This window comes from Poecilia latipinna, unplaced genomic scaffold (genome assembly GCF_001443285.1).
Source record: "Poecilia latipinna isolate Pla-1442-1.1 unplaced genomic scaffold, P_latipinna-1.0 Scaffold187, whole genome shotgun sequence".
Taxonomy (NCBI): Eukaryota; Metazoa; Chordata; class Actinopteri; order Cyprinodontiformes; family Poeciliidae; genus Poecilia; species Poecilia latipinna.
The window spans coordinates 96258-105556 of NW_015112803.1; the positions used below are offsets into that span (position 1 = coordinate 96258).

The window sequence follows — 9299 nt, forward strand, 5'->3', positions numbered from 1 at the left end:
ATGCCTTAAGATATTCGATCTCAGTAACTCAGTACCTCAGTAGCTGAGTACCTGAGTAGGCTTTTTACCAAATACTTGTTTACTCTTACTTGAGAATCATTTTTGGGTACTCTACCCACTTCTGGTTTTTATACAACCCATTCCAGTTACTGGTAAATACTCAATTTACCTCGGACTTTCATGCGCGTCGATCTGCACGTTGATGCCGTCCATCCAGAGCATGAGGTCTCGCACCATGTTTAAGAAGCGGAACTTCTCCACTGTGTCCAGCAGGAGGAGCCTGCGGGCTTTGCCGGCCTCCAGCAGCCCCTGCCAGGCAGTTGTCACGGCTGTTTCGCTCTTTTGAATGTCATCTGCTTTTTCACCGGCGTAAGCCTTCTGCAGACGTGCTGCATCATCCTGCACCTGGTTCACCTTGGAGTTAAAAGAGGAAGAGAAGGCCTTCTGTGTTCTGATCTGAAGCCGCTTTCGAAATCCAACAACATCTTTTCACTCACTTGTCCGCTGAGAGCCTGGATGTCATTTTCAAAAGTGTTGTGCTGTCTGTGGAGATGCTGGACCGTGTTTAGATCCCGGCCAAGGTCTGAAGGCACCGCCTCCTTCTTCTCCTTGATGCGTCCGAGCACCTCCATAGCATCTTGATGGAACCTGTGCAGCTCGTAGGAGGCGGCTAACATTTGCGTGCGTGTGTCAATAAGCTCTAGCAGGTCAGCCCAGGCCTCATTTAGACCGTCCTTCCATTCGGCCACGCTGGCGTTCTCAGGGTGACCGGACTCGATGAGGTCATCTGCCAACGCATTCACGCCGTCTACACGCTCCTGGCCGATGGTGCTGGTGTCACGAGCAAACTCACGAAACTTGTCCCTCAGCATCTGTGATAGAAAGAAAAAACAGAAATCGGGGCAACATAATTAATTCAGCTGAATTTCCCAGAGCTTTCACATCTTCAATTGGAGAAAAAAAAAAAAAAAAAAAGACTCACCGTGACATGTTCGTAGTCTTGTCCCAGTTCATGGGAGCCGGCGACCACCTCCCTCTCAGCGATCCATTGCTCCAAGTCATCTACCTCTCGCTTCAGCTGCGTCAGCCGCAGCCGTTCCTGAAGACGCCCGCGGCGCTCCTCTGCCAGGTCTTTGAGGCCGGCGTACAGCTTGTCTACCTGGGCTTGTCGCAAGGTGATTCTTTCACTGTTCAGTTGAGATTAGGATTCAGATGTATTAGTTATTAAATGACAACTACTTTGTCAGGTTGAAGAGTAAGATTTGCTTCCGGACCTCTCTGGGTGCTCGCTGGTCACCATGAGACGGCTGCTGTTAGCCAGCTGGTGGATGGTCTGGGCGTAGTCCTCCAGGGCCTGTTCTAGGACCTGGTGTTTCTTCACCATTGCCAGAGCACTTTGCTCGTCCTGGGTAACAAACATGGACGATTACATTTCCTAAATACACAGGATTAACAACGATCTGTTCATCTTTGTCTCAAGTTTACCTTTGCTTTCTCCTCTGACATCATGTGCAGCTCCTGCTCCCCCATCCAGGCCTCCGCTTCGGCCGCATCAGCATAGAACTGCTGGGCGCGATTGGCCTCGATCAGACGGTCGTGACGCTTGTCCGTCTCTGCAATCAGCTGGTCCCAGAGATCCCTGAGCTCAACGAGGCGTTCCTTCAGCAGCGACTGCCTGTCGCCGTCCACCTGGCTCTGAGCCTCGCCTCGACGGTGGATGTCATCGATGCGGGGCTGGTGGCCCTGGATCTCTTTCTGCAACGTCTGTTTCACAGCCAGTTCTCAGATTATTTCTACTGGAAGGACGGCAGTTTCTGAGGTTTCATGAATTACTGAGCTTCCTGCATAGTTTCCATTTCCATTCTTTTCCAGAGTGATATTTCTAGATATTTCCAGAAGTTAACATCATTCTGGACATCATTCTGTTAGATCTAAGATATTATCCTACTCAAAATATCAGGAATGCCTCATGATTTTATATCAGAATCTGTGCACTCATTTAACAATTTAAACAACAAACACAGAGTTATTCAGAACATTAGATTTTTATCAAACTGACAGTCTAGAAATGCAAACACTCAATATTGTTTTTATATCCTCATATATATATATTTTTTTTTCTTAAGCCAAGTGTGTCACAACATAATTATTAAATTTCTTGCTGAAAGCTAAAGCAGAAAAAAAACTGTACCTGGTTCTTTTTGATTAACAGCTGCACAGTTGGCAAGTCTTTTCCATGATCTGTGGAAGTTGCCAGAGGCATCCGTTCTTTTACCCAAAGCTGCAAATTAAAGAGAAATAAAACCTCAGCAGGCCAAAAATAAAACTCAGAACTCATCTATTGACTCCACTGAGTTGCTGGTGCTCACAATTTCATCTTCCAAGTCTCTGTTGAACTGATGTGCTTCTTTGGAGGCCAGCAGCTGCTGTCTCCTCAGGTTAAGAGGGTCTTGGAGGCTAGAAAAACTGTCAATGACTCGCTTCTGCTGCCCGTCTACCTCAGCCAAGCCTGCATCCTCCTGGGACAGAGCAACAGCCTGACTTTGTAGGGACTGCACCTCTTTCTCTCTGACCTCCATCTGATGCTCCAACATCTACACAGGGGACAAACATTAAAAAAAAAAAAACAAAACAGGTAAAACATCTTCATTTGCATCAGATAAAATATTTTTGGCCCAACATATTTCTGCTTGTATCAAAATAAAAACATTCAGAGCTTTGCAGCTTATTTTGATTTCTACCTGGTGCTTTTTAAGGAGGATGTTGACGCTGGTCAAATCTTTTCCGTAGTCGTCACTGTGCAGCTGGGTCTCGATGTTTTTCAGCCAGTCATCCAGAGCGGAGCAGCTCTGTGTAAATATCTCCGCTCTGTGGGCTTCAAACAAGCACTGGTCCTTGGTACGGGTCGTGCTCTCCAGCTCCTCCCACTGACGCTGCAGGTCCTCCAACGTCTGCTGAACCACCGGCTTCAGCTCAGGCTTCTCCGCCACCAGCGCTTGACCCTCCTTTTAGAGAAACAATTTACTTACAGATTACAGCTGGTAAACTGTTACCAAGTTAAAAAGAGGAGGAAAAAAAAAAACTTAAGGTTAATTTAAGAGGGTGTGTTTTCTGAGTTTACACACCTTATCAATCTTATCCAGCCAGTCTTTGTTGGAGGCCAGCTCTGCCATGAAGGCCTGGTGTTTCTGCCATTTGCTGTGAAGATTTCTAGCTTCGTCATACGTCATGTCCTGTGCTGTTAGCATCTTCTCGTTGATCCACAAAGTCAGCTAGAGAGGAGTAACAATATGGAAAAACATTACAAAGAGACACTACCCATCACAACCCATGACAAATTCTTTATATGACTTTACAGATTAATTTAAGTGCTTAACTTCATTACCTCCTGCCCATCTTGCAGGAAGCGCTGAAGTTCACAGTTATCCTTAAGCTTTGCAAGCAGTTCATTTGCAGCCTCCTTATTTTTACAATGCCTGGGGAAAAAAACAAGCATAAGTCAGAACTTTTCAACTCTCAACACGTCACAGAACAAAAAAAAATCTGAATTTTTCCCTTATCTTTTGCTCCAGCTCTGACCTTTCCTGGATTGAATCAACTTTTTCTTGAATTTTATCTGCATTTGCATTGGAGTCATTAATAAGGCGCCGTCCAGCCTCCACCACACCCGTTATCTTCTCTTCGCTGGCCTCTGTGGTGGTGAGGAAATCCTCGTGCTTCTTAATGGCCTCCTCTGCAGCCTGAAGATTGGTGGGCATCTCCGTGTGGGACAACACGTACTCCTACACAGGCACAAAAGCAGCACTTGCATTTCAGTTTCCCAAAAAGGCTGCATTTTTCTAAAAGCTATGAAGGAGCATAAACCTATAAATTTGGTGACCTTTAAGCTGTGCACTTTTCGATTCAACCTACATTTGATGCTTGTAATATTTAGAGCAATAATAGTAAATCACCTCTGACCTTATATTGGGATCCATTTTGATTGGTTGAAATCTTAAAAGTATAGCTTGCCAAAATATTAAAGCAAACAAAAAGTTAACGTATAGCTAAAAATATAGTTCTTTCCAATTCATAGCTCTGAACTTTTCACAATGGATACAATTAAATGTATTTTAATGGAATTTTATGTGATGCATCAACCCAAAGTAGCACATGGCTACATAATAAAACAAAAAGGGTAAAAGGCTTGTTTTTAACAAATACCTGGAAAACATGTTGTCCATTTATATTTGGCCTCCTTTACTCTGAGACCCTAAATCAAACTCATTCCAACCAAATGCAAAGGTTTTTTGTCAAAAGAAAGCAAAGAGAGGTCTGCTTACAGTTTGTGCTGCATTTGTTTTGTAGCCAAAGAAGCAGCAAGACTAAATATTTTAGTTCTGTTATTCTAGTCATTTGTAGCTGGAGTACTGAAACTGATTAAGGAACAGCAGACTGTTGCAAAGAAAGCTAATGAGGTTAATTCAATAAGGTTCCATTCATATTCTGTTGTTCTAACCTGGCTGTTGAGAAAAGCTTCAGCTTGCTTGGCATCTCTAAGGAAAGTCTGGAAATCGAAGGCCTGGGCCAGAAGACTGTGGCGGTTCTCCCACATGCGTCGCAGCTCATGCCAGCCAGTGTCCAGTGCCTGAAGCCTCTGAGCCAAGAACATGTGCTGGGCGTCCGTCTGACCTTGGGTCACTTCCTCGCCGACCGCTCGCATCTTCTCATAATCCTCCTTGTAGTTGTCAACTTCGTTCTTGATGCTCTCGTGCTGGGCCAGCAAACTCTCGGCCTCAGGCAGGGAAGTGGGGATGTCTTCTGAGGCGACTGCGGTCTGAGTGCGGGACAGCCAGGACTGGAAGTCATCCAGGTCCCTGAGGAAACCCTGAAGCTTGCTGGCTTCTCCCAGTGACTCCTCCCGTCGCTTCATGGTGGCATTCAACTCCTCCCACACCTCCTGAATCTCAGCCAGGCGACCTTGGATTTCTCCAGCTTGATCTGGATGTTCACTGGCGAGTTTTTCTGCCTCCTTTGTCAAATCATCCAACTTACCCTAAAAAATATGGAAAACAAAAAACGATTATTTTGTCCAGGTGGTGTTATATTTCCATTTCTGCCCAGCATGCATCTCTTCCATACCTGAATAGCCTCGAGGTCCCTCTCCATGCCAGTTAGCTTGCGTTGAAGCGCCATCACTCCAGCCAGGTCGTTGCCCAAGCTCTGCGTGGATTCAATCACTTTGGTTTTTTCCTTCATCCACGTCTGGCTCTCGTTACACTCCAGGTGGTAGTTCTGGATGTTAAGAGCAGATTCCAGGGCTTGTTTCTTTTGGCCAGCCAGCTTCTCAAACTCTTTCCATCTAGAGTCAAAATCCAACACATGGTACGTTAAAGTACAAACAGAACGGCGCTCATAGGGGTGAGATTAAAGGCATGTTGTTCAATATTAAACCTGTCGTTTAGCTGGTCTCTTGTCTGGTGGATTTGGTCTTTGCTGCAGTTGTCTGAGCTCAGCAGTTGCTCAGCCACTTGATTCACATCAGTGACCCGAGCACCCAGGTTGTTCATCTCAGGCTCCAGAGTGTCAAACCTGCAGTAGAGTATCATTGTTTCATGTCACTCGCTATGAAAGATTTGCATCATTATAGTACATACACAGTGCAGGTTTATGTTTACTCTGGATATTCATTTGTGCAAACTGTACTGGTTGGTAAAAACCCAGAGAGAGACATGATATCAATGCTAGAAAGAAACTTAATGTAGACAGCATTGATTTTTGAAATTAAGATCATTTAACTTTTCCATGTTGAATACTTCATTTTTGCATATTTTTCTTTAGATGTATATAAAAACAAATGCTCAATTTATTATTATTTTATTTAAATTTGTTTTGAGATTCAAGCTACAAACAAGAAGCAAATTGGGATCAAGTTTTGCTACAATGGCTCTTTAGCAATGTGAAGAAAGTACTGAATTTGAAGAAAGTAAGCCGAAACATCACAGTAGAAACAATTAGATGATGCACTTAGGATGGGTAATGATTATCCCAGTTTTAGCTAACCCTAAATCACTTATGTTGTAAAATATCTTGAAAATTTGGTTTACAAGATATTTTACAACTTTATCTTCAGGAAAAACTGAAATTGTATCCATTTGTAAATAGAAAAAAGTACTGGATTCAGCAACAATCTTGTTGCATAATCATCTCTGCTTCCATTGCTCCCAAACTGACCTCTGCTGCACAACCTCCAGGTCTTCCAGCTTGGTAGGGATCTCCATGCCGTCCAGCCACTGCTCCTTCTCTTCCACCCACAGCTGGCAGGCGTCTGCTTCGCTAAACATGCGATAAAGCGCCAGGGCGCCTTCCAGAGCCTGTCGCCGAGCTGCTGACAGGGACTCCAGCTCTTCGTAGCGCTGCTCAATAGCAGGAAGACGTCCCTCCACCTAGAGACCGCAATTAGCCATCATTCACCACGCAGAGCATGAGATCTGAGAGGGATAAAGAAAACTAAAGCAAACGTACTTCAGGGAAATGAATGTAAGCCTCGGGCAGTGCTTGGGCCTGCTCATGGAGCGAATCAATAACGGGGCGGTGGCTTTGGATCTCCTCTTCAATTTCTCTCTGCTTGCGAGCTAAAGTTTGGGTGGAAAACTCGTCGTGGCCAACCTCTTGACTGGACACCTGTCTAAGCGTCTCCATAATCCAGGCTTCCATGTCGTTGGCATCAGTTTGAAACTGGTGCAGAGCCACAGATTCCTTCAGACTCTGCTCTCTGAGCTTAGTTGTCTAATAAAATTAGAGTACAAAAAACATAAATGTATACAGAATTGAAGACTGTTTAGATGTGACAAGTAAAGCTGCAAACCACAACCGACCTCCTCCAGATGAGCCCACTGTCCACGGACGTCTTGGATCCTTTCCGTGATTTCCGGGGCTCCAAAGTGACCCTCTTCAACCAAAGCTTCTCCAGCAGCGATGCTGTTGCTAAGGGGGCCGTAGCGAGCGGCCATCTCGTCCCTGAAGGCCTCGTGCTTACTCAGTAGGTGAAGGGCAGACGAAAGGTCACGGCCACTGTCCCCACTGGCCAGAATCTGCTCCTGCTCCCTGATCCAGGCTGCCTCCTCACCAAGATCCCACATGAACTGCCACAGTCGACGTGAATCCTCCAGACGCTCTCGACGCGTCGCCGCAAGCTGGCCAAGCTCCTCATAAGCTTGACCCAGCAGGTCGACCTTCTCACTAACAAGTCCAGGCTCACAAGGTTTGTAAGCTTTCAAGAAGGAAAGAAAATGAGAAAAATGTGTTTAGATTCTGATGAAAAGAGAAGCATCTGTACAGAAAATGATGAAGGCCGCGTTAGAAGGCCTACCCTGGTCGTAGGAGGTGAAACGTTTGGCGGCTCCTTGCACAGCTTTTATCCTCTCTGCCTGAGCTGAAATGTCAGCCTCTACCAAATTGTGTTTTTGCAGCAGGTCTAACACATCGTGCAAATGTTTGCCACTATCCTGGGACTGCAGGCGACCCTGAAAAAAACAGAAGACAAAAAACAAACAGAAAAGAGAAACATTTAGAGTGAGGCGTTCAGTCAAAATCTGTTAAACATAATGAAGAAATGTTTTCTCGAAAAGGTTTAACATATATAACAATGAATAGGAAAGTCATTTTAAAAAGGATTCCGTTTTATTATTTGTTATTTTATTTGGTGATTATTATGTTTAACAGCAAAACTCATTTAACTTTTTCATGCACAATATGGGTCAAAAGCAACCTGTCTGAGTTTTTAAGTTTTATACTTCTCCAATAAGTATTCCTGGTATTCCAAGAATATCCTATTGTTTTTGGTAATCATACGTCTTTTATATATTTTTTTATTATAGGCGAGTGATGCTAAATACATGCAAGTGAAGTAATAGGGAAACACTTAGACTTATCTCTTGTCCATCAACTAATCAGTGGAATCAGAGACAGCACAGAAATAAAACCATTTCTTTTGCACAATGATTTTCTAATGTTTACTTGTGTAGATTTAATTATTTTTCACTTTATCAACAGGAAAAACGGTAGAACATAAAATTCAATTCAACACAATAAAGTGCAGCAAATTGTGATAGAATTTAGAGTCAATCTTTGATGCAAATAGTTGTTCTATTTTTAAGTTACTTTGTTTAAAAATCACACTTTGGTGAAATTATATAAGCTCAAAAACAAGATTACTTCATATTTGTAATGTTATCTGGCCAAGTAGCTGTATTTTCAAATATAGCACAAGAAAACACTCAGCCAGCAGGAAATAACACAGGAAATTAATGTTTGAGTCACGTTATGCATTGAAATGGACATGCATGTATTGTTGATCAAAAGCTGAGATTAATTAAAAAGAGAAAAAGAGAAAATTATATGCTATTAATATAATAAAATTTAAAAAAGTGTGCAGGTCATTTTTTTTCCTTTCAGCATGCCATACTTTTGTAGTTTTAATTTAAGTCTGAATCATCCGGTGGATGAGTTGACTGCAGTAATTAGTGTCCATCAGCAGGAGCTTGCTTAAGGTTTTAAGATTAATTTGTTACATCAGGCTCATCATAACTGAGGCAGTATTGTCAGAGTCCCGGGAGAACAATAACCAAATTGTGTAGTGCAAGGGTTTTTAGTAAAATCATATACAAGTAAATGAATGTGGAAAATTGAGCATTTTTATTTAAAAAAAATCTTGGTAAGATTTTATTTGAAGGGGTGTGCATAAGACTGACATGACACGGTCATAAACATGACATAACACCTGTCATGAACATAAATAAGTCTTTATGAATGTTTATGACAGTTGTCATGAAGTGTCATTCGGTAAATAATGACACTTAATGCAAAGTTGCTCTAAAAATTGCATTGAAAGTCCATTAAAAGTGGTAACTGCATGATTTTGTAAATTATAATTGAATGCAAAGTTGGCATTTTTAATGGACTTTCAATGCAACTGTTCATGACAGATGTTATGTCAGTCTTATGCACACCCCTTCAAATAAAGTGTTACCAAAATCTCTTAATAAAATCTTTGACTACTAAAAAACATAAAACACCACTGGTACAAAATACAGGTACGAAAACGAACATCTGTGTATGAAATGGGGGATATGGATTTGAGAAGGCATGAATTAGCAAAGATACGGATTGACCAAGAGAGATTTAAATGTCAAAATCAAACAATTGTAATTCTGGTGAACATGGAGAGAAGGAAAATGTGGTGTGCTGCAAAGAAAAAAAAAAAATAAAAATAAAAACCATATATACCCTCTATCAGTGGTGGGAAGTAACGAAGTACA

General features: G+C 42.6%; 1 protein-coding gene across 6 annotated transcripts in view; it reads right to left on the reverse strand.

Annotated features, from left to right (window-relative positions):
- Nucleotides 1-9299, reverse strand: part of sptbn2 (spectrin, beta, non-erythrocytic 2) — a 65546-nt gene that overhangs the window by 7864 nt on the left and 48383 nt on the right. For all 6 annotated transcript variants that reach the window (XM_015030592.1, XM_015030590.1, XM_015030589.1 and 3 more), the window contains 18 exons: nt 7352-7505; nt 6858-7252; nt 6505-6768; nt 6214-6425; nt 5434-5571; nt 5122-5341; nt 4499-5035; nt 3580-3782; nt 3386-3476; nt 3126-3272; nt 2742-3005; nt 2370-2594; nt 2192-2281; nt 1486-1764; nt 1275-1405; nt 983-1187; nt 498-872; nt 170-414 (listed from right to left, as the gene is read on the reverse strand). In XM_015030592.1, coding sequence (XP_014886078.1) covers nt 170-414; nt 498-872; nt 983-1187; nt 1275-1405; nt 1486-1764; nt 2192-2281; nt 2370-2594; nt 2742-3005; nt 3126-3272; nt 3386-3476; nt 3580-3782; nt 4499-5035; nt 5122-5341; nt 5434-5571; nt 6214-6425; nt 6505-6768; nt 6858-7252; nt 7352-7505 — 4175 coding nt within the window. The remainder of the gene's footprint in view (nt 1-169; nt 415-497; nt 873-982; nt 1188-1274; nt 1406-1485; nt 1765-2191; nt 2282-2369; nt 2595-2741; nt 3006-3125; nt 3273-3385; nt 3477-3579; nt 3783-4498; nt 5036-5121; nt 5342-5433; nt 5572-6213; nt 6426-6504; nt 6769-6857; nt 7253-7351; nt 7506-9299) is intronic.